At 54.5% G+C, this 26,620-nt stretch overlaps 10 protein-coding genes across 10 annotated transcripts; 5 read left to right on the top strand and 5 right to left on the bottom strand.

Annotated features, from left to right (window-relative positions):
• Positions 1-155: 155 nt before the first annotated feature.
• J4E79_002194 (uncharacterized protein) lies at positions 156-3,019 on the top strand (the record flags this gene model as incomplete). The annotated part of the gene is made up of 2 exons (XM_049351095.1): positions 156-2,085; positions 2,136-3,019. 2 exons carry the CDS (start codon positions 156-158, stop codon positions 3,017-3,019), a joined length of 2,814 nt encoding a protein of 937 aa, XP_049214934.1.
• Positions 3,020-3,514: 495 nt separating this feature from the next.
• Positions 3,515-4,749, top strand: J4E79_002193 (uncharacterized protein; the record flags this gene model as incomplete). The annotated part of the gene is made up of 4 exons (XM_049351094.1): positions 3,515-3,615; positions 3,666-4,385; positions 4,436-4,544; positions 4,597-4,749. 4 exons carry the CDS (start codon positions 3,515-3,517, stop codon positions 4,747-4,749), a joined length of 1,083 nt encoding a protein of 360 aa, XP_049214933.1.
• A 161-nt stretch (positions 4,750-4,910) lies between these two features.
• On the bottom strand, positions 4,911-6,634 carry J4E79_002192 (uncharacterized protein; the record flags this gene model as incomplete). The annotated part of the gene is made up of 2 exons (XM_049351093.1): positions 4,911-5,546; positions 5,603-6,634. 2 exons carry the CDS (start codon positions 6,632-6,634, stop codon positions 4,911-4,913), a joined length of 1,668 nt encoding a protein of 555 aa, XP_049214932.1.
• Positions 6,635-7,678: 1,044 nt separating this feature from the next.
• J4E79_002191 (uncharacterized protein) lies at positions 7,679-8,669 on the top strand (the record flags this gene model as incomplete). The annotated part of the gene is made up of 3 exons (XM_049351092.1): positions 7,679-7,807; positions 7,858-8,148; positions 8,199-8,669. The coding sequence occupies 3 exons, from the start codon at positions 7,679-7,681 to the stop codon at positions 8,667-8,669; spliced, it is 891 nt and encodes a 296-aa protein (XP_049214931.1).
• A 1,428-nt stretch (positions 8,670-10,097) lies between these two features.
• Positions 10,098-11,392, bottom strand: J4E79_002190 (uncharacterized protein; the record flags this gene model as incomplete). Its single annotated transcript, XM_049351091.1, has 3 exons — positions 10,098-10,742; positions 10,991-11,308; positions 11,363-11,392. The coding sequence occupies 3 exons, from the start codon at positions 11,390-11,392 to the stop codon at positions 10,098-10,100; spliced, it is 993 nt and encodes a 330-aa protein (XP_049214930.1).
• A 1,604-nt stretch (positions 11,393-12,996) lies between these two features.
• J4E79_002189 (uncharacterized protein) lies at positions 12,997-13,920 on the top strand (the record flags this gene model as incomplete). The annotated part of the gene is made up of 4 exons (XM_049351090.1): positions 12,997-13,014; positions 13,088-13,594; positions 13,639-13,800; positions 13,846-13,920. 4 exons carry the CDS (start codon positions 12,997-12,999, stop codon positions 13,918-13,920), a joined length of 762 nt encoding a protein of 253 aa, XP_049214929.1.
• Positions 13,921-15,135: 1,215 nt separating this feature from the next.
• J4E79_002188 (uncharacterized protein) lies at positions 15,136-16,011 on the top strand (the record flags this gene model as incomplete). The annotated part of the gene is made up of 2 exons (XM_049351089.1): positions 15,136-15,626; positions 15,672-16,011. The coding sequence occupies 2 exons, from the start codon at positions 15,136-15,138 to the stop codon at positions 16,009-16,011; spliced, it is 831 nt and encodes a 276-aa protein (XP_049214928.1).
• Positions 16,012-18,490: 2,479 nt separating this feature from the next.
• On the bottom strand, positions 18,491-19,942 carry J4E79_002187 (uncharacterized protein; the record flags this gene model as incomplete). The annotated part of the gene is made up of 1 exon (XM_049351088.1): positions 18,491-19,942. One exon carries the CDS (start codon positions 19,940-19,942, stop codon positions 18,491-18,493), a length of 1,452 nt encoding a protein of 483 aa, XP_049214927.1.
• Positions 19,943-24,001: 4,059 nt separating this feature from the next.
• J4E79_002186 (uncharacterized protein) lies at positions 24,002-25,345 on the bottom strand (the record flags this gene model as incomplete). Its single annotated transcript, XM_049351087.1, has 1 exon — positions 24,002-25,345. One exon carries the CDS (start codon positions 25,343-25,345, stop codon positions 24,002-24,004), a length of 1,344 nt encoding a protein of 447 aa, XP_049214926.1.
• Positions 25,346-25,763: 418 nt separating this feature from the next.
• On the bottom strand, positions 25,764-26,528 carry J4E79_002185 (uncharacterized protein; the record flags this gene model as incomplete). Its single annotated transcript, XM_049351086.1, has 2 exons — positions 25,764-26,252; positions 26,382-26,528. The coding sequence occupies 2 exons, from the start codon at positions 26,526-26,528 to the stop codon at positions 25,764-25,766; spliced, it is 636 nt and encodes a 211-aa protein (XP_049214925.1).
• Between the last annotated feature and the right edge of the window lie 92 nt (positions 26,529-26,620).

Genomic DNA, 26,620 nt, shown 5'->3' with positions numbered 1-26,620 from the left:
CACCACGACTGGCTACGTAGGCGAGCACCCGCCGCCAGAGTCTACAAACATCCCCTATCCTCTGCTCCCCTCCTGCATTGCATTTGCATTGCGCGCACTTCCGAGCCACTGCAACTTGCCCCTCCACTTCTCTTTCCACGACTCCACGCCGCACCATGTCGGTCATCTACAAAAGGAGCGAGCGCGACCGCGAGTGGGACACTACGTCCACGCGCACTGGTGCCACTGGCTACACCACGGTGCGGCGCTACAAGGTGCCCGACCACAGCCTCGAGGAAGACACGTACGAGACCGAGATGCGCATGGTCCACCGTGGGCGCGACGACTTCGACGACCGTCGCTCCGTCAAGGACTATCATATCGAGCGCCATGAAGCGCCCGCTCCCCAACGAGAAGTGAGACACTACCACTACGCCGAGCGTGAGCGCGAAGTTTCGCCCGTTCGTTCCGAGTATCGCATCCAGCGCGAATACGAGCGCTCCCCCTCACCTGCGCGCACCGAGATCCGCATCTCCCGGGACTACGACCGCGAGCGCGAGATCTTCCCGCGGGAGCAGCCCTACGAGTTGGAGAAGTACTCGAGGTCTACTGAGTATTTCCGCCCTGAGCCGCTGCCCCAACCCCCACCACCCCAGCCCCAGTCCATCTACATCCGCAATGAGGCCCCCCAGCCCCAGCAGATGCCACCCATGCAGATGCAGATGCAGCCTATTATTATCCGGGAGGAAGCCCCTCAACCCATCATCATCCGCGAGCGCGTCCAAGAGCCCTCCTACGAGCTTGTTGAACGTACTGAAGAAGACAGACAGGTTGCTCGTCCGCAGCGCCACGAGGAAGATTACTACTACGAGCGCAGAGTGAAGGAGATCGATCGCGGCGGTCGCTACGATGAGCGATACGCCGACGAGCGTGAATACGACCACCGGTGGGGAGATAAGAACTACTATAGCGACGACGACATCTACATCCACAAGGAGAAGGATACCTGGGGCGGAAGCGAGACCCGCACCAAGCGTGATGTTGCAGCAGGTGCTCTTGCCGGAGTTGCTGCAGGACAGATCATCAGACATCACCGCAAGAGAAAGGGTGAAGCTGCTGGAGGCAACATTGGCAATGCTCTTGGCTACGGCACGCTCGGTGCTGTGAGTGCCGTGGCTCTCGATCGATTTAACAACCGTGATAGATCTCGGTCTGTTTCTTCTGACCGTGGCAGGGGCAGCCGGCGTGCCAAATCTCGCCACCGCAGCAAGTCGAGGGTGAAGGAGCTGGGCACGCTTGCCGCCCTCGCCGGTGTCGGAGCTCTCGCCTACGCTGCTGGACAAAGGAACAAGAACAAGGTGGTCAAAGAGGAGACGGTTACGGTCATAGAAGATCGGCACCGAAGCAGATCACGTCATGGTGGCAGATCGCGTTCTAGGAAGAGCCGAAGAAGATCCAGGTCCGCCTCAGTGGCTGATGACAGGGGTAGGTCTCGTAGCACGAGCAAACACCTAGACCCTGAGCATCGCAACAACAGAGCAGCGCAAGTTGGCCTTGCCTCTGCTGCTGTAGCCGGTCTTGCGGCACGCAGCCGTAGCAAGTCTCGAAAGCGCAAGGGCAAGCGCTCACCTAGCCGGATCCGACAGGGTGTGCCAATCGCTGCCGCTGGCGTTGCCGGCGCAGCTGTCACTGGACTTTATGAGAAACGCAAGGCTAAGAAGGAGGCTAGGGCGGCATCGCGGTCCAAGTCAAGGTCGCGCTCAAGGTCCAGGTCAGTCCTCTCCCGCCTCACCGGACGCAACCGCAGCAGACGTGGAAGTACAGTGAGTGAACCTGTTTTAGTAGAGTACGGCGATGATCCGGTGTACACCGATCGTGCCAGTAGTCGCAGTCGAAGCCGGGACCGCAGCCGCGCGCACCGTAGACGCCGAGGAAGCTCTTCTTCCTCTGGTGGTCGACGTGGAAGTCGGAGCCGGAGCCGCAGCAAGAGTCGATCACGAAAGGTCGCGGAGACGGCGGCGGTTGCCGGTGTAGCTGGTCTGGCTGCCCATGAAGCAGCGAAGCGGCGCGACCGTAAGAAGGCCGAAAAGGAAGCCGAACGACGACGTGAGTCCACCCCACGCCCACACCGCAATTAGCATACTCAACATCACCAGGCGAGGAGGATTCAGCCTACTCCACAGGCACCTACAGCCCCTACGATAGTCCCACTCCCACCACTGTGTCCACTGCCTCCACTGCTCATCCTAACGACTCTCGCTACTTCCCTGAGACGAACTACTTTCCCCCTCCCCCTAGTGCTCCAGTAGACCCCAACCCCAACCTCAATTTCAATCCCAACACCAACAATCCTTATCCTCCGTATAACCCAGCAGACTTCCCTCCGCCTCCCCAGAGCGCATACGAGCCAAACCATCCCTCACATTTCGTCAACCCACCACACGACGACTTGCACCTTGGCAACCCATATGCACCCCAGCACCAGCAACAACACGAACCCTATTACGGCCAGCCACGACGTGGGGGTGACAATGTGAGTGCTCCAGTCCCTGATGGCGGTAAAGAGCACCATAACTTTGCGTCTTCACGTGGTGGGTGGAGGCCGCTGCCTGCCCATGAATCTGAACAATTCGCTAATACCAAAACAGGGCCCGTAGACGAACCGCCTAGCCCGAGTCCGTCCCCGGAAGAAGACAAGAGCGTCCATTTCGACCCGATCCCACAAGAACGAGAGATACCCTCCCGATCGGCCTCACGATCACGGGAGTCTTCATCCGATTCCGATTCCGAAAGGCAACACAGACATCGAGACGACCACAGTCACAAGCGACACAGGCGACGCAGGGATGACGAACGATCGGATGCTACAAGAGAGTCCGGCAGGGCCCGCAAAAGGCGTCATCGATCCGAAAGTCCCGGGTCAGATACCTCTGATGCTACCATTGAACTGCCACCGCGCTTCGACGAGAAGGGGCGGCAGCAGCCTGAGGACCCACTGGCGGAGAAGTTGGAGAGTATTCTGCAAAACATCTTTCGATAGCGTCTCTTGCTTTGTTGATTCTCTCTTTCCTTTCGCATGTTTCTTTTTCTTTTACAGAGGCACTTGATACATGTTTCTTGGAGTTTCTTTACTGTGTTTGGGCGTTTCGAGATGGGTTGGATCATGAGAACGAAGTTACGATATCACTGCATTGAGTTGTATTCCTGTAATTATGCGTAATACTTTCTCCTTCGTACACTCTATTATGAATGTTATGTTTTTAATGTTTGCAAGACTACCTCGATTGCCTATGTGCCATCGTGACTACCTGCCTTGGGAGACTGCGAAAACAGAGATGAAGGTGGCCATGGGTCGCACCTTCCTTGTTACACCTCAGGGTCGCCGCGGCTGCTCCTGCTGTAGACGTCCCAGCTTGGCACATCGATAAACTTCACCATCACCCTCACTCCCTCCTCTCTTTAACCACACCTTCCCCCCGCTGCCGCATCGATCCCTCACATCCCTTCGCACCTGTTTCGCTCAATTCTCAACAACATGATTGCGCCACGCTGCTTCTCGGTCTATGCCGCGCTACTGACGGTTCTCGCAACAGCAGCACTTTCTGCTACTGCTGACTCGCCCTTTCCGTGCACCGGGTGAGCTGTGGAATCATCTTTTGCAAGGCTACCAAAGCTAATGCGCGCAGTGGTTCCATCTACTTCACCGGCCATACAGTCGATGGCCTGCTCTTCCAGAACCCAGATCTATACCACGACCTATATGTTTTCAAATGCGTCACTACGGTCGTCTTCGCAGCGGACAGCGGTGGTGAAGTAGCCAACAACACTCGTGTTCGAGAGCTTGAGCGCGGCCTTGAAGATGCCTACAAGTTCATGTCCGACGTGGCTTCGGTCAGGCCGGATGGCACGCAGTCCATCTCTTCTTCGAACGAGGAAGCGCCACGTAAGGCGCCACAAGAGACCCTCATACTGCACAACGAGACTAACCAGTATACCACAGTTGCCAACGAGACCACGGTCCAGATCGGCAAGCACACTATCGTCTCTTCTTCTCTCCTCGGCCTATCGAATGCACAGATCCTCTACCTTCGTCTGCCAGACAGTACATACTTCGGGGAAGGATACAAAGCATACGGCGAAGAGTCCCTGAAGAAACTGTACAGCGCAGACATATCGGAGATTACCACTACCGACGGCAAGGCCACGTACACGATCGACGATCTGAAGGACATCATCGCGACCATTCTTCGCGATCGCCGAGCCAACCAAATTCGCGTGATGAACTACCAGTCGGCTCTTTCTACGGACAATGACGATGATCAGCTCGATCATGCTGACCGAATCGTCTCTGCTAAGCTTGTGATGGATGTCGTGGAAGAGGAGGAGATCGGTGGGAATGTCACCGCGTAAGTTTGGGATCACGGTCTCTTGATGATGTGCATGCTAACGATGTCAGATATGCATGCGACTCAATGCGTATCCTGTCAACCAACAACCTCGAAACCCCGGACTACATCAAGAAGGTCGATGCATTCTTTGAGTATGCTAAGCGTGATCCCGACATGGTAAGTTGAAGTCCTATGTACATGATAGTAGTTCACTGCTAACTAAATTCAGTGCCAGAGTCTTGATGAATGTGGTCAGCGGCGTCAGAATATCAAAGATCCCTCCAAGGTCAAGTATAACGAGGTTGATCACGTCGCCAACTTCCTGAAGCGGGAGTACTACATCCGGATAGATACTGATGCCCGATACGGGAACATGTACTAGTATGGAATCTAGCCAGGGACGATATGAGGAACTTTCCTCCATGATGGAAAGAACATTGTGGTGGATTGTGAGATACTACATAGGATAGATACCACAAAAGGAATGAAGTAATAGTCCCACTCACTGCGCCCTCAACACCTCCAATGCAAAACAAAAAAAGCTCAAGCCTCATCCTTCTTCCAGCCCGTCTTCCGTTTAGTGTCAAATTCAGACGGACTCAGCCTCCGTGCAGTGGGCTCTTGCCCAGGAGACCTCGGCGGCGAAACATCCTTCTTCTCCTCCTCTTCTGGTTCCCAAGCCCTCCGCTTCTCCAACTTTGCCTTCAAAACAGGATCCATACCATCCGTGCCCGATGGCTTGCGCTGCGGCACGGGCGGCGGCGGCTTCCTGCTCTCGCTCGTCCTCCTCAATCCAGCCCTCGAGTCCATAGCGACGGGCATGACAGGCGGGATCTGGCCCCTTACCTCCCTCACGACAGGGACATCAGAAGCCGCGATGGCGCCGCCGAGACGCGCGAATGGTGCTGGGCTTGTGGGTGACATGGGTATGCCTGAGGTTGATGGCGTTCCGGGGATCTCTTGCGAGGGGTGCATGGGGGCACGACGATTGCCTAGCATCATGTGACCATACGTTTGGTCGCCAACAGCGGGGAGAGAGTAGTTGATTTCTTTTGGTGCGGGCTTGGGTGCTGGAGGGGGGCGGGGTGCTGATTTGTTGACGGTGGGTTTGGGGGCGGGGGCTGGGGGCGCGGGGGGTGTGGCGGGCGGTGATGGTGGTGCGGCGGTCCTTGATCGGAGCTGTGGGGGGTGTGAGGTTAGCTGCTGCTGTGGACGGGGATAACATTTGAACTTACTAGTTCCTCTCGGTACTTCTTCTCCTGCTCCCATCTTTCAGACTCCCTCAGAGCTCGCTGCTCCTCTTCCTCCTTTTCTCTCTTCTTCCGGTCCGCTTCTTCTCTGGACTTTTGAATCATCAAATCCAGATCCCGTTGTTCCTTGGCCAGTCGGTCGAGCTCCGCCTTTCTCTGCCTTTCGATCTCCTTTGCTTGTGCTTCCTCTTCTGCCAATCTCTTCTCATGCTCCCGCCGGCGTCGCTCAATGTCCTCTGCCATCTTCTTGTCATGCTCTGCCATCTTCTTCTCATGCTCTCTGCGTTTTCTTTCCATTTCCTGTTCCTTTTCAGCCAGCTCTCTCTCTTGGTCCCTAAGTCTTCTCGCAATGGCTTCTTCATCGGCTTCTTTCTTGGCCTGCCGCCGCCTTTCTTCCGCCTCCCTAAGGTCTCTCTCCCTAGCTTCCTCGTCGTCCCGTCGTCTTTGCTCCACTTCCCGGCGGCGCTTCTCCATAGCTTCTTCGTCGGCTTTTTGTCTCGCCCGACGTCGTTGTTCTTCTTCCCGGCGGCGTTTCTCCGTAGCTTCTTCTTCGGCCCTCTGATCCGCTCGGCGTCTTTCTTCGGCCTCCCTGCGACTTCTCTCCTTGGCCTCTTCGTCAGCTCGCTGCTTTCTGTCCGCTTCCCGGCGGGCTCTGTCCCTGGCTTCGTCGTCGGCTTTTTGCTGAGCCCGTCGTCTTTCTTCCGCCTCCCGGCGGTTCTTCTCTTTCAGTTCTTCCTGCCCACGTCGGAATGCTTCTGCGGCTTCTTCGTTTTCTCGGCGTTTGTGTTCTCTTTCTTTTTCCAAGTCACGGCGCATGGCGGCTTCTTCGTTGTCGCGGAGACATCTATTGCAAATCCCGTTTTGGTCTCTGGTTTTTACGGTGCAGCGATCTTTTGTCCTCGCATTGTCACGGTCACAGGGTACTCTGGTCCTATCGTAGTAGGGGCAGTTGAGAGTGACGACATGATCATCCAGCTTGTGGCCGCATTCGAGTATCGTGATTGTGTACTTGCACATGCTGGGCGAATAAGTGGGTGAGCCACGAGACGAACGTGAGTGTAGGTCGGCAGCGTAGTAGTGGGGGTAGAGCGAAGGGATGTTGAAGAAGACCAGGAAGTGCTATGATAGTAGCAGTAGATACTTATATGGCGTAGATGTTGACCGCCCCCTTGTACTAGTGAAGTGCTGCATGAGTGATGTACACGTACACGTAGTGGCATCATATGACTCTGAAACATGGCTGGAAGAAGCGGCCGGTGTTGTAAGCCTGTGAAGATACCGAATTGACAGTGCAAACATTAGTACAACTCATCAAACGGCAAGCCAGCCTGCGTCCGCGCAGAGCGCCGTCAATGAGGCGAACAGCGGCCGATTGGTCAGACACCATGGCTAGGGTATCTTTCCACCTACGGCGGCACAGAGGGAAGAATCCTATGCGTCTCTCAGTCCACCGACTGCTACTCCTAAGAATGCAATGTCGCGAGGTGCCCCCAGCGTGTGTGTTAGCAGACCCACAGTTCCATCAGACGTGGTTGACCGCCGTAGGCGCATTCCACGAGCACCGATGCGGCTCTGTACCGAGCCATTTTTTGCGCAGAAACTAATACGGGACGTTGCCAACAAAGGAATCCGCAGGCTAGACTGCCGCGGATGCCAGAGAAAAATGAAGCTTCCGCAGTGCGCAGCAGCGTCGAAACGCACGAGGACGGTGTCGGTGGGGATAGCTACGTGGCGGCCTCGACTGTACTGGGCATGGCTCGCTGCAGCAAAGGCGGTAATGTGTTTCAAGCAGCGAAGTCGTGGATCCATGTAGCTACGGGAGAACGGCGATCAGGTAATGCCATCGATCACGCAACACGAAGCGATGCTTGGGATGACCTGAACTATGCGGAGAAGGAGTGAGGAAGCGTCGAAGGTACAATGGAGTGGAGATGTTGGATGTGGCCAATCAGAGGCGGCTGATTGCAATGACCCCTGCACATTTACTTGGCGCTTCGGACGAGCTTCATCGTTGACATCTTCAATCGACGCCATCGCCTCCAGCCCGCAGCACAACCCACCATGGCCTCAAGACTCGTCCCCCTCGCATGCAGGATTGCCCCACGGGCCTCGCGACAGTTCCAGAGGGCTCAATGGCGGGCTTTCAGCGTTTCGCGACCGTCATGGAACGAGAGCGGCTCGCTCAACGTCGTATGTAATTCATTCATCTTGCGCTGGAAGCCGAGCTAATACGTCTGTAGCACCGCGACACGCCTCAAAACAACCTCAAAATTCCCTTCAAGTTTACACCACAAAATGAGGAACTCATCCAAGAGATCGTCTCTCGATACCCCTCCCAATACAAGAAGGCCGCCGTCATGCCGCTCCTCGACCTCGGACAACGCCAGCACGGATTCTGCAGCATCAGCGTCATGAACGAGGTTGCGCGGATACTGGAGATGCCACCAATGCGTGTATACGAGGTTGCGACTTTCTACACCATGTACAACCGGGACCCCGTGGGCAAGTTCCACGTCCAGGTCTGCACAACCGTGAGTAGACACCATGTTTAGCATCGAGGGCAGCAGCTGACAGAATGAAGACTCCGTGCATGCTTTGCGACAGTGACTCCGTTATGAAGGCTTGCGAAGACGTATTGGGCGTACACCACGGCGAGACCACCGCAGACGGCCTCTTCACATTCTCCGAGGTCGAATGCCTTGGTGCATGTGCGAACGCGCCCATGGTCCAGATCAACGACGACTACTACGAGGACCTCACATACGACTCGACAGTCAACCTGCTCAAGGCCCTCAAGGCCGCCGAACAATCTACCGGTGCGCAGCCTGGAGGCAAGGGTCTGGCATCTGGCAAGGGATCGCTGAACGTAGAGGCGGGCGCCGGTGAGGCTCTTGCCAACGAGCAGGGACGCCAATACGCGGCTGGCGGCCTCAAGCTGCCATCACCAGGACCATTGAGCGGAAGGAAGAGCTGCGAGCCGGCTGCTGGATTGACTTGCTTGACAAGCGAGCCCTGGGGTAACGAGACTCTGCGGAAGGACGGCGAGCTATAGAGGGTCTTTGTAAATACTGTAACATTTTCCCTTGCATTCGGAGTAAAGGTCTTGGGGTTGATCTCCCTGTAGACCATCTCAAATGTCATACTAGTTCAACTATTTGCGTATGCAGGTTTTACATGTGACATCTTGCACTCATCACTTCACTGCGCGATTCACATCCAGGTACCAAACACTTCTAGATCAGTGACTCACTGACCAGTTTGTATGACAACTACCAGACACGTAGAATACTATTCATCTATTTACATATCCTGCTTCCATCCTGGTCACTCCATTACTCCACAGTTCCACGACTTCAACAGAAACCCAACAATCACCAAAACCAACATCATGCACTTCTCCATCAAATCCGTCGCTATACTAGCATGCCTCCTCGTCCTAGTCACCGCGACCACAGCCCTCACCCATGATTCCCCTACAACAGTATCAACCCTCCCCTCCCGCTCCATCATCACCACAGACCAAGTCTCAACACCAACAGACATCACCACAGCTGCCAAAAAACGATGCAACATATGCATTGACAAGCTCAACACATGTCACAACGTACGCACTCCAACACCCCCCTCTCCTACGTACGAAGACTCACACATGCATCGATATCAGAAAGGAAAGAAGAGCTGGGAATACTGTCGCGACGAGCAGTGTGAGCACTCTTATTGCTTTTGTCACGGGTGCAAGGGCATGTAAGTATCTACATTGCAATTTGAAGGGATAGTGTAGAGCGGTACTGACGGAAGAACAGTACATGTTCTGAACGTGACAGGGGTTGTGGTGAAGCGCTTGAACGACGACATGGGGAAGAGAGTGACTAGGTGTGCGGCGGGGGCTAGGGGCTAGGGACGACATGTACTACTGTCCTGTTCGCGCAATGGTAACATGCAGATGAGGATAAAGGATGGCATGCGTGAATTTGGTGGAACATGTCCACTCTTCTACACGTCAAGCACCAGTATTGATATAAAGCAGTTCCATTAACCCCAGTTTCCCAGGTCCACCATGAAACCATCTATGTTGTACAAGCCATGCCAAATCATGTCCGCGTAGCAGACTCGAATATGCTTCTATGTATGATGCATGACCGCTCGTTCTTTTTCGGCTCTAGAGAAGAGGAAGAAGAAGGAAAAGTTGCATGTGAATGCTGTGCAACTTGCAAGGACTAAAACCCAGTCAAACGCCTTCGCTGTTATCCATGGGAGGTCGTTCCCAAATCAGACCCCCAGGCCGTGCTGATCCTTCCCAAATGCAATGCTCGTATTTTGTATCAATCGCTTTCGTTGACGTTATACAATGCCACCTGCTGTCGGTGAACGGTTTCGTGTATCTTTCTTCCCGTCGGAAGAGCGCTCGTAATGTGGAGTTTCTTGTCGGTTTCTTCTGCCGTAGTCCGTTTCGACGATGGTGAAGTTGGGACTGTCTGTCCTACAAGAAGCCCGAGTTCCACTTGCCCATGAGCATGTCTCGTGTCATTTCGAAGCTGAGCCAACTGCTAGCCATGCTAGGCGCGACCTTGAGAAGGTTGGGCACAATACCCTTGTACAGACCCCGGAAGCCTTCTGTCTTGATGATCTGCTTGATGGCGTCGCCGATTCCTGCGTACTGGTATCCCATACCACTCATGGTGTTGATCTGGAATCTCCGCCGCAGGACATCGAATGGGTATGTGATGGTCTGCGCAACAGCACCGGAGACGGCACCCGCTCCTAATTTGCCGATGGCACCCGGGTCTTTCTGACCCTCGCGTGTAAACTTCGTACGGGCGATCTCGTACACCATGAAGTTAAGGCCGACATACGGTGCGACACCAGCCACTGTGGGAAGGATGCCACGGTATAGCGCCGGGAAACCACCCTCGGTCTTGTACATAGTTGTAAGCAGTTGCCACATGCCCGGTAGCTTCTGGCCAGCCTCCTTCTTGAGATCGGAGAACGATGCGGACTGGATGGATAGGCGTGTTCGGACGATGTCGAGTGGGTAGGTGAACGTGACTGAGGTAATACCAGCAAGACCACCACAGAGTAGTCGCTGGTAGGCATCGAGAGGGGCACCTGGTTCGCTCTCGAAGAACTAGGGCAAGTTAGCTATGAAACTTTGGGACATACCATGGCCGTCGTCGTCTTTGCAGAAACCTCCGGGTCCTTGAATATCTCCTCCCGGCTCACTTTGAGCTTTCCATCGACGAAGCTTCGGATCCTTCCCCACTTACCGCCCTCTCTCTTTCGTCCGCCCATACCTTCTCCCATCCACCCCATGTTTGAAAAGCAAGTCGCTCGCTGAAATCAAGAACACGCTGAACAGAAGAGGAATAGACGTACCCGCTTATAGACGTTGTATGCGCTGAATTGTACAGCCGAGTATGGTACAATTCGTATGCAGTTGGTGCCGTTTCCGGCCATGAACCCTCTCCATCCTTCCTCCCTCCACATCTTAGCCAGAGCCTTGGGTACTGACATCTTGTATTCCTCGCGACCAACGCTCTGGACTTGGAATAGAATCTTGAGGCGTTCGAGAGGCGATACGACGGTTCGTGAAACTGCGCCAGCTACGCCGCCGGCGACGAAGGAAGCCAGAACTGGCTGCGCAAAGACCTGGCGGACGCGCTGGAGGCTGGTTATGTCGGGCGTGCCGAGGGGCTGCAATGAGGGGTCAATTGATGTCCTGCGACTAGGAATGTTACCTCAACTCACTTTTATGCCCTTGCCCGGTTCGTCGCTCATGATGGCGGGCGGTTGCGATTGCGGCTTCTCGGATGGTTTCGACATGACGCTGTTTGGCGTTGCTCTGAACGCGGCGCTGTTGCTCTAAAAAGCAGGATATTGTTGTCCGGGCGGGGACAAGTTCTATCGACGGAAGGAAAAGGTCGCGCGACGTAGTGTCGAGGTCATCGGAAAATGGTGTTGCGGAGGTGAAGACAGATTTCCGGCCGTACGAGGTGAGCAGGACTTGTCGATGAGCGGTGAATTCGATCTTCCATGCAAGGCAGCTTTCAAGTGAGTGTTTGTGTGTGTAGTCGCGCGTGTGTCATGGGCGTCGCTCCTCGGTAGGGTTGTCGTGTTTGGATCGTCTCTGGTAGCGGAGATTTGAGGATACCGCGGGAGGAAGGAGCGAATTTTAGTCTAGCGCCACGAATCGACGAATGCCATCAGCCATGCTTATAACAACCACGGTCCTCGCTGACGGCCCGGGTACTCGCGATCTGATACTTGGCTCTGGTTGACACCTGTCGTCTCCCTCCGGCATCAGCCCCTTGACGGGGCTGACTGCGAGCCGCCATGATTCGACGCGCATCATGGCAACACGTCAGGGGAACACCAGGGCAGATGCACGCAAACTGGCGTTGCGCCTCAGTCACCCCTTACTAGACGACGCAGTCAGCTGCGCACTGTCACTCCTTCTGCGTCAGCCGTTGTTGGAAACACTATAGGATGCTGTTTTAGAGCCCTGCTGCTCATGATCTTGATAGCCTGTATCTGTCTTGGATGGGTGTCGTCACATGCGGAATGGTACCGCCCGGGCTCTCCATCACCAGATACTGCGAAGACATCCAAAACGTACCGTTCGATGAGCACACGACCCCACACCCAACTGAGATCGCGTGCTCACTAGACTCTGGAGAACAGCGGGGTACAAACGTCGGCCGTGGACGTAGACACATCGTAATCGTAGGTTCGGCGTTCCGAGGTTGAAGACGATAATATCTCGGAGATGACCTCACATCTCGAGTCCGAGATGATGAGCTATCACGAACACAGTGATTGTTCTTTAAGTCAAGTCAAGGTCGCTTGCAACATGTAGTTTTCCTAGCTATCGTCCTTTCCATCGCGAGTATTTGGGAAGGACCTGGACTTGGGGTGACATGTCGAAGTCGTTGACGTACGTTATCGATAAGAGTATATAAGTTCTGCGAAGGCGAAGGCGACGCACAACAGTTGCACCTTCCCTATGCTATCACGTCGTGTATTTCGGCAGCTCACAGATAGCTTGCTACTGGAGTCTTCACATCATCCAGTAGCGCCCGCGTGTTTTGCCTTGAGACACGCGACTCGTGACTCTCACCAATCCAGTCACAGGCTCTCAGATCGGCGTGCATCCTCATCTTCAACAAGATGGAAGTCACGCCAAGGCAGGGACTTCTTCGCCAAGGAAGCCAAAGTACAAGGCTTGAAGAGTCGCGCTGCATTCAAGCTGCTTGAAGTAATTGCGCCTCGGTCTGTGACTGCGCACTGACTAACGTGCCACAGCTTAACACCAAGCACAAGCTTTTCCAACCCGGGCAGACTGTCGTCGATCTCGTATGTTTGTCGCCTTCACTGAAAACACGATGCTAAAGGACCCCAGGGTTTTGCACCAGGATCATGGTCCCAGGTTCGCCAGATCCATCTACACAAATTACAGCATCTTAATGTCTCCAGGTTGCTGCAGATCGCACCGCTCCAGAGGGTCGTGTCATAGGTATTGACCTGATACCCGCACAACCCCCGCGAGGTGTCTCCACCATACAAGGCGACTTCCTGTCACCTGTAATCCAAGACGAGGTTCGAGCCTATGTGCGAGATCCGGACCTGGGCAGACCCAGAAAACAGGTTTCTGCGAAAGCAAGCGAGGGACTTACCGAAGAAGAGCTGGACGACATGGAACGAGGATACATTGACATCGAACGACATGCTCATCTGGAGGGCGCAGAACTCGAGCCGATTGGGCGCCCAGCAGAGACCAGTGACAGAGAACAAGATGCTCCAACTAGGCTCTCGTTGAAGGAGAGGGACATGCAGCAGGGCAGAGCAGTAGACGTGGTGCTCAGCGACATGTCAGAACCCTGGGACCAAACGGCCGGCTTCTACAAGAAGAGCCTTAGTGACCCATATTTTAGGATGATGAACACCAGCGGAAATGCTTTCAGAGACCACGCCGGCAGCATGGTGGGTAGTCCGCCGATCACTCTTGATTTTACTAAACTTCGTAGGACTTGTGCATGGCCGCCCTGACGTTCGCTTTCGATACGCTCAAGACTGGCGGCCACTTCCTCTGCAAGTACTACAAAGGATCGGAGGAAAAGGCATTCGAGACAAAGCTGAAGCGTCTCTTCGCCAAGGTGTACAGGGAGAAGCCGGAATCCTCTCGCGCTGTAGGTTTTTCCGCACAGTGGATGTTCCACGCTGACTGGCTCCAGGAATCTAAAGAGGCGTACTTTGTGGCACTGCGCCGCAAAGAGACACCGACGAAGGAGGAGGTCTTTGGAGAATAATCAGGGAGACACCGCCTTACGAAGTGCTTATTACTACTGTATTTCTGCATCTTACTTCGGCCCGAGAGGTGCAGATCCCAAGGAGCTCTTGAGCACGTTTTGCTATTGAGACAAGGACTATACTCATCGGCGCCCACATTCCGACGTCATGCAGCCACATGGATGTATCACACACACCGAAGGAGCGTTGAGAGGTTAGATCCCGGTTAAGAAACCCATCCACACACCGCGTGATGAGCTAGAGCTCGCTTAGAAGTGGCAGCATGGGAGCCTATGATGTAGTTACACTCGATTGCCAAGCTCAACTTGAATACAACGTGGCGTTTTCAGAAGTGCATGAGAGAAATAGGTAACAAGTGCGTGCGTCGGTCCTGGAGGATGAGGGCGCGTGCTGCCTCGAGATGCCTCGATGCCAACATGGCCGAGTCTTCCCAAGAGTCAGTCACATGGCATATGCAGGTGGCGGCGGTTCATCTAGTTGGCGGATAAGAGCCTCAGACCCGGTATTAATGGCAGGCCGTGGTACCTGGTGACGGATCTGGAAGCGTCTCGTCCCATGTTCGGGAGATATGTCAAGCATTTTTGTGGGCCCATGTGACAGGGATGCTGGAGGTGTGAGGTTGCTAAAGGCACTGCATTAGGACATGCTTGCACGCTGGTCCAGTAGGGCGCCATGCGGGATTTGATGTATTCTGGAATTCCTTTGACGATGTTGGGTGCGCTCGAGGGAAGTGGCCGCGCTGGAACAAAGAGGGCGAGGACGGCCAACTTGACTCGCTCGGCTGGCCTGAGCTGGGGTTGCAAAGCTTCTAGAGCCGAAACCCAAGCTTATCACGAACCGCACGTTTTCTCCCATCAACGGATCAACCCACCGATCAATCTAAACCGAGTTGTGCGACGTGGCCAATGAGTGCCGATAATGGATTTCAATAACCCTAATGCGTATGGCGGCCAGTTCGCCAATTCCCCGCAACACGCCCAATTCGATGCACAGGCGCGGCTCCAGCAGCAAGCCAACCCACATGGGCAGTACGGGCAGTCCCCGTCGTTCCCGGGCATGGGTGGCGCCATGGGGAGTAATGGCATTCAGCCAGGAGCCCCGTATCTCCAGCAGCGAGGTAAGCCAGTGACGTGCGCGTTTCTTGTCCTGCCCTATCGCCGCCCGTGGGCGCGTTCCTGGCAGCCTGGCTGACATGACACCATGGAGCAGCCGCCATGCAGCAGGCGCAACAGCAGCAACAGCAGGCGCAGCAACAACAACACCAGCTGTCGTCGCCGAGCCCCTACTCGAACGCGCCCTATGCGCAGACGATGCCCTCGCCTGCCCACCACCAGTTTGCCCAGAACCGCCAGACGGCCTCCCCTGCCAGCACCACTGGCCAGGCACCCTATGCGACACCGCAGCCACAGCCCTCGCCCAGCAGCATGCAGACCAACGGCCAGCAGACCCCCATGAACCTCCAGCTGCCCGTCAAGGCGGAGCCGCCTCAGGTCCAGACGCCCGTGAAGCAGGTGCCCCCGTCGCCAGTGTCGCCCGCCAACCCGGCGCGTAATGCAGACCGAGTCGCAACCCTCCTCGACATCAACAGCATTCTCATCAAAGAAGTCTGCGAGCTCCAGACGCAGGGCAAGGCAGGCCAAGTCGGGCCCACGCCAGAAGGGAAGCCCGAAGGCGACAAACCGCAGCCATCCAAGGAATACGTAGAGTGAGTGCTGCGCATCCCTTGCGCAACGTCAGCTAACAAGCCCAGCTACATGCGCCGCCTCCAGGCAAACCTCGCCTATCTCGCGCAGAATGCGGAGAAGGTGCCCAAGCCTGGCCAGCAAATACAACCGGGGCCCGCCATCATGTCGATACCCGCTTCGCCCGCCGAGCTCGTCAAGCTATATACCAAACTGCAGGAGCTGTTCCCAGGATGGAAGGGGCAAACTCCTCAAATGAAGCAGTCGCCCGGGCCGCAACGGATGAACTCGAACGCGTCACAACCACCGAATAGCGCAGGGCTGCAGCAAAATTGGGGGCAGAATGCGATGCAGCAAGGCATGCAACAATCACAGCAGCAACAACAAACGAAGCAGGAGAACCAATAAGGGCGGGCTAGCAACCTCCATCGCAGGCGTATGGACGGCGTTACTGTACTTTTATACCTCGTGTAAGATTGGAGTAGGCAATATGTGCTTGCCATGGGTGTTTAAAGAGAATGCGCAGAATAACTGGACATCTGGTACTTGTGGAAGATCATCATCATTAGGCACAAGCAGTCCAGTCGAAGGATCGTTATCGATAGGCGATTGGCACTGGATACATTTCTATAATTCGGAATTCAAGATTGGTTGATACAGGCAGCTGCTGTCGCAAGAAATATCCATGGATGGCTAACGAGACACTGCCAAATCGGAAGTCACCAGAGAATCTGCATGGCGTCATGACGGCTGGTTTGGTACAGCACACGTGGGATGACAAAGCACACTTCCAAGGCTTTGTCATAGGATGCTCTCAGTCGCGCCTTCCTCTTGACACCCCCAATCTGCATCTTTCCGAACGGCAACGCATGGCAAACGTACCTCTGACATCCATGGATCTACTACAGTGTTAACGCTAGGCTAACACCCGGTCGGCTGCGTTTACGAGTGGAGTCGTAGTACGAGACGGATCCAATCACACACAGCCATCTGCTGAATAACGCTTCGTGACGATGTGTAAGGTCGTTAGACCAACGCCAATCTATGAAGGTGGAGGGACATGAACTACGCGCAGTTAGAGCATGCTGACATACCTATCACTAAAGGCATCAAAATTATCACTAACTAGATACGAGATACTCATCGTGACCATACATCCAACAGTTCCCTTTGACATATATCTACATGGCAGTCAAAAGTGCCCCATGTATCTCGCTAAATACACCACAAGAGACGACTACCATTCCATTTTATAGCACAGCGCAATGTCCCTCAGAAGACTGACTTCCCTGCTGTCTTTGGCCCTCTTAGATCTCGGCACACTATCCTCACCTCTCCCTGGTCCCGCCCTTCCTATCCCAGCCAAAACAGTAGCTCAGCTTTCAACAGTTCCAACCTGGCTGGAAAACCTCGCCGTCCGGCCAGATGGCGATCTGCTCGTTACTCAATTGGCTCCGACCCCCATCCTCTACACCATCAAGAACCCGTCCCTAGAGAACGCAACCCTAGAACCTATCTACGAATTCCGTGCCACCAACGTCACCGACCTACTCGGAATCACAGAAACAGTCCCAGACACGTACGCGATTATCGCTGGAAATGCCACAACCAATTCAACTGGCTACGCCGGTACCTGGTCCGTATGGCAAGCCACCTTCGCCTCGCCCGACGTCTCCATACCCACGGTTCACAAAATCGCAAACGTACCTCAGGCAAAACTGCTCAACGGCGCGGCGACTCTGCCCTATGACCCCTCCATCGTCCTGATTGTAGATTCTCAATATGGCCTCCTCTTCCGCTTCGATACCAAAACCGGGACAAGCGAGATCATCGCCGATGGACCAGAACTCAAGCCGTACCCGCAACTGCTCAATGCTACCGTAGGATTCGGGGCTAACGGTATCAAGATACGCGATGAGTGGGTGTACTTCAGTAACTCGGATCTCATTGCCATATACCGCGTTCCCATCACTACAAGAGGGTACATACCGCGTAGCTCCAAAGGAGTCGTAGAACTATACGCCAATCTAACTGCGGTGGCCGACTTTGTAGATGACTTCACGTTTGGTCCGGATGGCACGTTGTGGGCTGTGAGCAACTACGAGAACACAGTTATTGCTGTGAGTCCAGGTGGGAAGAAGATGGAGGTGGTGGCAGGTGCAAAGGGATCAGTGACGTTCGCAGGGGACACCGCGGCGGCTTTTGGGAGAACAGACCGGGATCGGGATGTGCTATACGTGAGCACTGCTGGGGGGTTGGCGATGCCTGTCAATGGAAGTGTTGTGGTGCCTGGGAGCATCGTCGCGGTTGATACGAGGGGATACGCGTGTTAGGAAGGACATGGTTGGCCTTGCGAGACTCCACATGTGTACGTCGCTTTGGCGGTGTCAAGCTGACTGCATAATCTCTATGTAATTAGAACAAGACGTGAGGTTAAGATTGATGCATCAGTGCTTCGTCAGGTAGAGCAGAGAAGAAGCAACATAGCAACAGCATCATTGGGTCTTACGTCAGTAAACGCTTCTCTCCGACCCAACATCACCGCGTCAGCTTTCAGCAAGTCACAGAATGCAAGGGACAAGAATTGAAATCAACAGTCTTCTATTCATCACATATATCGCTACACCAATCCACCACACCCCCTCAAACACAGCTGTAACTAGAAGTTAAACAAAAAAGCAATATGCTGAAGCGATCGTTTTGCATCAGAGTGCGCATACGCTCGTTCTATGCCATGAAGCTCCCCGGAGAACAAAGCCTGATCCCAAGGATATACCCAAAAATATACACACACAACAAACAGAGAAGAAGTCTTTTAACCACACACAAAAACGCCTAACCCATCCGTCTTACTTAAAAAGAAGCGGGGAGAGAGGAAGTTAGGTGCTTAAGCGGCACCAGCGTAGACCTTGCCAACAGCCGAGAGGCCGCTACCAGAGTTAAGCTGGTTCTCACCGTCACCGACCATGAACCAGGAGTAACCCTGGACCTTGTCGGAGCCGTCGAGGTACGCCATGGCGTCCTTGAGGAAGCTGGCGGCTTGCTCCTCAGAAGCGCTGCCGGGGTTGAGACCGAACTCGGTGATCCAGACCTTCTTGCCACCCATGTCCGCGGCCTTTTCGACCTGGGCTTGGAAGCGGTCGATGGTCTGCTCGTCGTAGATGTCGTAGAAGTGGATGTTGGTTGCGTCGACCTTGGCGTCGGGGCAGCAGTCGTTGAAGCGGCTGAGCCAGTCGAGACCCATGGGCGCAGGGCCGTTGGTAACGGAGGGTCCGACAATGGTGACCTCGGGGTGGGCTGCCTTGACGGGGTTCATGTATTCCTTCCAGGCGGTGCAGGCGGCTTCGGGGCTCAGGTTGCACTGCGAAGTGTGGTCACACTCGTTGAATCCCATGACGGCGGTGGAACCCTTCTTGACGGCCGTGTCGACGTTGGCGAGCCACTCGTCAGCGGAAGACTTGCTGGGACCGTGCATCATGGGGACGAAGGAGGTGCCGATGTCGTTGCTCTCAACCTGTCCCCAGTTGTAACCGAAGCCGAACTTGCTGCCGAAGGTGGTGCAGAGGTGAGCCTCGTTGTAGGCGAGACCGCGCTTGACGCCGCTGTAGCTGTTGCCAGCAGTGGGCGAAGGAGCAGCGGAGGAAGCGACGGAGGTGGCCGACTCGACGGGCTTCTGGGGAGCGGATGCGGTGATCTCGGGGGTCTTGGAGGTGGGGGCCTCAGGAACGGCAGGGTACTCAGCCTTGGAAGACGAAGCAGCGGGAGGAGCGGCGGGGTACTCGGCAGCGGGAGAGGTGGTGGCCTCAGCTACGGGAGTCTCGACAGTGCTCTCGACAGCCGAGGAAGTGGGCTTGTCGGCAGGAGGAGCGGCAGGGTACTCAGCGGCCGTGGAGCTTGACTCAGCGACGGGCATGACTGAAGAGGGGACTCCGTATCCGGTGCCAGCGGCAGATGAGGTGGGGACAGCAGCACCGCCTCCGGGAGTGACGGTGACAGTGACCTTCTCGGAAGCAGTCACAGTGACAGTTGCGCCACAGACACCAGTCGAGGCATCAGCGGCCTCGACCTGCTTGTTGCCTCCAGCAAGACCGGAAGGCTTCTGGTAGACGGTCTCGTACTGAGTGTAGGTGGAGGTCGAGGTGGTGTCGATGGTGGTAGTCTGTTCACCAGGGTAGGCACCGGTACCGGTAGCCTGAGCCATGGCAGTGGTGTTTGAGTTACCCCATCCGTTGACAGGGTAAGCAGCCCTGTGGTGGAACTTCTCGTGCTGGTAGTGGGGAACAGCCGCAACAGCGGAGGCGAGGGCCAAAAGGCCGGTAAACTTGACAGAGGCAGACATGTCGATGTTCGGTGTAGATTGCAGGTTAAGGATGTGCGTTACGCTTTGCTTGTAGGGTATCGATGAGTAAAAGCAGATGCGGCTAACCTGAGCGCGAAATCGTTGGACAGTCGAACAATGAACGTGGTAGTCAGAGAGCGACAAGAGAATGTACCGAGCAGAAATGCTCAAAGGAGTGGACAGGCAACGACCGTGTTTGGTGTGAGTCTGAGGATCAGGATGTGACAAAAAGAACGGGGAGGGCGGGTGATTTTCAACTTGATATATTTTTCGCGGGGAATCCGGGCGCTCGATCCTTTCGCACATGCGCCTGGCTAGAACCTTTCACACCTTCAGGCTCTGCGCAAGCGGGTAAGCCAGGGGTTCAGGTGGAAATAACCTACTTGGCCATTCACAGCTCAGAAGAGGCCTGAGCCGCTAAGGTCGTGGTCCGTCTTGATTAGCTACCGCATGGCGCCGTGCGTTTCACGTAGCCGCCACATTCAGGTACACCCGCTCACCGACGCATGCCAGCAGGGGCCGTATACCGTTTGCGTCGGTTTCGGTGTCAGATCTGCTTTTTGCGTCTGCAAGCTGCTCTATCGATAGACGTAAAAGTCATCCTGTCAGACATGTCGCCCACGCGAATGTTATCGACGTTCGCTGTATGGTGTGCGTTGGTCCCACATAGTGACAGGACCACAGATCCTTCACACGTCTTGGTACTCGCGGAATCCCAAGGGGTGGGGCCGGGCGCAAAGACCGCGCGGGTTGATCGAGTATTCTAGACGCAGACGCTCTCATTTCCGAAAGTGTGATCGCCTCTGCGGGAGTCTGACCAGTTCTATCGAGCGATGACGAGGCCCTCATCCCGGCGACCATCGTCCTGTTTGTTGAGTGTTAACCGTGTTCGGGCTCGCGACCCAAAGGGGCTCAGGACTGGAGGTGTGCCGAGAGGGCGTATGCGATGCTGACGAGGCTTTCTCGTATCGACGAGTCAACACTGAGGCGGTCCGATGCAAAAATACCAACCGATGTGGCACGGCAGGCACTCCGCGCGCGACCTCGTACTCAGCCGGCTCCCTTGCTCATGCACTTCAGCTCAGCTTAGCACACCTCAATTATCCATTGTTGTGTTTACAGCGTTCTGAAGCGTCGACAGAATTACAAGTCACGATAAGATTATTCCCGGTGGTCATGGACAAGGTGTCGTGTCGCATCAACGGTGACCTTACACCCACGTCAACCACAACGACAACGTGGTACGCACGCGAAAGCGCTCCGCCAGGCTGGTCCTTGTCATAATTACCGACATATCCCTCCCTCTATCGGGCTCCGAACGTCTTTGTTTTCTTCTGTCTGCCGATGAACAGATAACGCAGCTGTGACGCTTCCACCGACGTCGCACAATCACAACGAGAACTCCCATCGTATGCGCCTGAAGACATTGCGCTCGAGATCTGCCTCCCCGATTTTGTGCCAGCGACAATGGAATTGATTCTCCACGATGAGGCAATTCATTCGCTGGCACACTAACACGCATCCAATACGAGTCGAGGCGACTGTCAACCAGCCCTGCGCTATCGATATAGCCTATCGATAGGAAGGAGGTTCCTGCATAAGCGCTGCTGGTCTTGCGCAGCCTAACGCATGCGCTCTGCGCCCGGTGTGTCAAACTTCATCTCCCAACAACTGGGTATGACATGTGTCTACGTTTGCCATTCTTTGTCGTTCTGAAAACCTTAGGGCTGGGAATAACGACGAGGTTGCGATATTAAAGCTCGTCGCGAGGTCGCGAGTACACGTAATGATCTCCACTCGCTCCGACAGTTCTGGATCGTGGGCACGGTTCGGCATCGGAAGCAACGACCCGGGCGTGGTGCGTGGGTGGCCTGGAATCGTCGGTCCAGAATCTCACAGTGCGCACGTGACGTCGGTAGATCGCAGAGCACACGGTCTTTGGCACAAACCTACGAGATGGACAAGCCGTGATGCAGGGCCTCTCTCCAGATGTACTGTGGTAAGCCCCGGAGTGTTGTGAAACTGCGAGTCCCAGATCATCCAAGGTTGTTGGTCGGCTAGGATGCACTGCCCTGCAGGTGACGTACAGTGTCGATCGTCAGGCACCTTTACCGGTATGGTAACTTAGCCTCTTTGGAATTCCAAGGACTGGGACCGATCGCATCATGTCGCTCCGAGATGGCAATCTAACATTGTGGTTCACTACGATAAGGTGTTTCAGGACAAACAGCGGTTCGCCGAAAGCCAGTGAGTTCCGAAACGCTGGTGGCAACAGTTCATTGCGTAAACTGATAAGTCGGTTGACTTTGGGTTCTTCGGGTTGATGGTGTCGTGGTGAAACGTCGGCGTGAAGACCCTGGAAGCTTGACGACGGGTGGCAAACCTTCACGCAGTCGTGTGGAAGGGACGTATGGATGTAGACACGTGCAAGATTTTTGCTGCTTCCGAAGAAGTACGGATATCGTTGATACAATACAAAATAATATCTACGAATACCCTCATCGTACGCAATGATTCCCTTCTTTGCGTATAATCCCCTCTGTGCAGACCATATCGCAACCCATTTCCAACGTCACAGCACACCCATCCGTACACCACGTATACTTTCCGCCAGGCAAGCAAGTAACCTCTCCCTCTTGATCGCAGGCCAAACACTGTTTCACCAACCGTCCTCCAGATTCTGCAACGGCGAAGAAGCGAGTCCAGTAGTTTATCCGCCTTCTCGTCGCCTTGCTCTCTTCGTCTCGTCCCGCAGAAGGTGTTGCGTTATCCATACTTCTAAACAGCGATACATCAATGTACTCGGTCTTCGAAGTGAGAACGGAAGATTAGCCAGTGCTGATGTTGCTCATCTTTATTCCTGTGTCTCGAGCTTTCACGGGTGCTTTTGCTTCGGAAGCTTGGGTAGACTTGGCCTTGCAACGTTAGTGAGTTGATGTGGCAGAAGATGTAGAGGGAACTGCAGTGGCGGTGGCAGTAGTACTCACGTTAGGTGGAGGGATCGGTGTTGTTAATCCCGCACTGATGCTCGCGACAGAGGAAGTACTTAGGCTGTCGGAAGTTATGACGCTCCTTGTGGGCCAGTAGAATTCGGAAGTATTTGACCCAGAGATAACCGGTATTGCCAATGGTGTCGCTGGTATTCCAGATGCGGTACTGCTCAATACCGAGAAAGTAGGGAGGCTTCCTGACGATATGCTCAAGGTTTCCCAGCGCGTTATCCAAGGCAATACAGGTGTCCAAGGCAGATCGGTGCTGGAATTGCCAGGTACAATATGCGACATAGTGTGGGAGCAAGTAGTACTCTTCCCCATCGGACTGGTTGGGCTGGCAGACGTGGCAAGTGTGTCAGTCACCATCGTACTATCTGCACCTGGAAGAGATCCAGAAGCCATGGAGGTCGGCAAAGGATCATATGTAAAGGACGGTAAGACGAGAGAAGTGGTGCCAGATGGCCATATGGGAATACCGTCGATGATGCATGGTTCAGTCGGATGGGGGCATATCAGAGTAACCGCTGTGCTAGTGGGTTTACTGTAGTCAGGTCTATCGGACGGTGCCGTCACTGAGCCTGGTGGTGGAGGGACGGCGAATTCGGAGGTATAGTTGCCAGTCTCATGAGGCGATACGTAAGGTAGAGTGCTTGTGGTCGTTACAGTAAGTTTAACGTGCGTGGTAGAACTGCTTGTTGGGGACAGCTGATCGGTTGCTGCAGATGTTTGACTGTTGTTCTCATCGTGGGGGGTTCCTAGAGCACAGCTCACTAACAGTGCAATAAGGCCGAGATACATATTGCTAGTGGACATGATAGTGGCGCTAATATATTGGCAAAACGTTGGGAGGATCGGTACATGTCGCGGAGGGAGAGGTATGGGAGAGTCGTTTTGTAGCCAACAAACATCTACACTCGCCAAATGCATCACTGAGTTGTCCATCGACGTGTCAAATTTGTGTTGTATGACCAAAAATTGGCATCCAGCAATCAGCAGGCGAGCGTGAAGGCTGTGTAAATGGAAGTATTCTCATTCAGTCGAAATGCGCGCCATGTGCATCCTCCATTCATATCCTGATCTCTGCCGCTTTTCTGAGTCGGTTCATGACCGCGGCGGCAATATCGTCACCTGTTTTATCGTCGATTCCCTCCACATATATGACCTCAACGCCTTTCTTGTCGAGCTCTCTTAGTGCTGAAAATAGGCCTCTGGCAACATCCTCGGTCTTCGCACCAAGGTTGATCTCCCAAACCTGGACTGCCTCAGGCTTCACAATGTAATGATCGGCGTGCGGTATCTGGTGCTGAGTGACAGATCGCAGAAGGTTCGAAAGGCGCGACGGCGAGTCGTTGGCGTCTAAAGAAGCGGCCGTGTCCGGTGAAGCGCAAATTCCTGGTCCGTTCGCATCCGATGTCTTTACTTTCTCGGCACGCAAACCTAACACGGTATCCCAGCTCTTGGTCCGGATGACACCAATGCGCCTCTTGCTCTTCAGCTCGTCCGATGTAGGTTGGCTCGCGCCTGCCTCGAACAGAAGGACCGATGCCTTCGGACTATAGTGTCTGTACTTCATTCCAGGGGCGCGCGGTCTGCTCGAGTCTTCCGCTTGCTTATCCTTGTATCCGACCACTACGTTCTCCCATCCTGGGCATTGCCGTAATTGTTCCACGGTGACACCACCCGGTCGCAGTATCGCAGGTGGGCTCGATAGTCCGTCTATGACTGTGCTTTCAACTCCCACTTCGCATGGCCCGCCATCGATTATCAGGTTTAGTTTGCCGTTCAAGTCGTCGTAAACGTGTTCCGCAGCGGTGGGCGAAGGTCGTGTGGATGCATTTGCGGATGGTGCGGCGAGTGGGCGACCGCATAGCCGTAACAAAGACAAGGCGATGATAGAGCGCGGCATTCGTGCGCCAAAAGTCGGAAGACCTGCTGTCACCTCTGGTGCGAGGATCGGATTCTCAGGGGCCGGTAGAATGATAGTAAGTGGTCCAGGCCAGAAGCGCTCAATCACCGGCCTGTATATATCCGGTATGGGATCCTTCCCAGCATCCTTTCCGTCTCCTACGACGTCTAGTTTTCCCAAAAGCAGCGCTCGAAGTTGAGGTAAAGAGTGTATGTGGACGATCAAAGGGTTGTCGGCTGGTCGTCCTTTGCTCGCGAAGATCTCCTTTACCGCCGCGCTTCTTGTCGCATCCGCGCCAAGTCCGTATACGGTCTCTGTTGGAAAAGCGACCGGGATGTTCGTATTCACAAGCTCCTCCGCTGCTTGCTTCAGTGTTCCAGCATTAGCCTCGCCCTCTGTATCGTCGTATTCTATGTCCCATTCATCGATCAAGTCCTCTGACTTCTTGAACGTGATTTTCCCCAACTTCTGGGGGTCTACGCGTCGAACGCTAGTTTCAGGCATCTTTGCGACGGAGCAGTCGCGGATGTTTGGGGCAGTCGCAATAACGGGCGTGTAGAGTTTGGAGGCGGGCGTGAAGGAGTTAATCGGTCTTCTCAGCGTGGGGATCGGGACGCGGCGGGGCTCTGATGCAGCGACTTGCACCAAAGAACGTATGGAGGCGATATGGAGTGAATTATTCGTGGGTTTGACATTTGGGATGCGGGGATGGCGAGTGGGCATTAGAGTGATGACTGGTGAAAGCCAAAATTTCTCGGAACGTTGTGGGGCTCAGTTCCGATGGCACGCGACGTCATGATCGGAACGAACGCACCTGACACGCTCGAGACTTTCACAACGACATCACCAACCCAGCTGTGGTCAAATGGCAATATTTGACAAACGACATGGTATTTCCTATCGTTCTTTCACTCCGTGTGCCTTAACTACCAAAGGTGTTTGTCATCGAACCATAATTCTGACCTAGTTGCAGCCCTCTATTCTCACCAGAGCCAGAAAACGTAGTGGTATTCTGATGCGTCGCAGCAGCAGCCTTTTGCAATGCGCCTTGCATCTGTTCGTCGTCTTCGCCCAAGGCGTCCTTCAACAGAGTTGAGAGTCCCGGTTCATTCGCAACAAGCTCCTCTACGTCTTCGTTGCACAATAGCTCCATCTTCTTTCTTATACCATCTGGAAAAGCGGCTATGAGCTCGTTGATTAGGCTGGAAATAGACTCAACGAGCTTGGTGAAACCGTCACGAGAGAACAGCGCCCATTTCGTCTTCGCGTACAGACCGTCCTTCACCTTGGATGCTTTATTGGTTCTGCCTAGAGCCAGCTTGTTCATCTTACCACACAACTTCTTCATGCGATCGCTGAGTTCAGGCTCTGATGATCTTCTCTCTAAGTTTTTGGCCTTCTCCTCCGTTACCTGAAACAGCTTGATGATATGCTCAAGCGTCCGTTGCGCAACTTCTTGCTCGTCCGGAGAGAAATGGAGAGGGATTTCAGCGTCCGTGTCTGTAACACCCACGGCACTGCCCCAATGAGAGAGCCGAACCTCGGATAGATGGAGCCTGATGCGGTATGTCTCGAAGTCTTGGCCAAAATCTTTGGCCACACGAACGTACTGGAAGCATTCAAGGGCGTTATTGAAGAGTGCAGCAATGCCAAGAGCACCAAGTGTAAGTCCAGCTGCTTCTGCCATCTTGGGATGTGCTAAAGCGATTGATAACGCAGGACGGCAAAGTTGTGACGCTTCTAGTTATAGATCTCAGCGCAGACCATCACATGGTTCTA

This window comes from Alternaria viburni (genome assembly GCF_023758015.1).
Source record: "Alternaria viburni strain BMP 2772 chromosome Unknown scaffold_3, whole genome shotgun sequence".
Classification (NCBI taxonomy): Eukaryota; Fungi; Ascomycota; class Dothideomycetes; order Pleosporales; family Pleosporaceae; genus Alternaria; species Alternaria viburni.
Note: the sequence above shows the minus strand (reverse complement) of the source record. Positions and strands in the feature narration are given on the sequence as shown.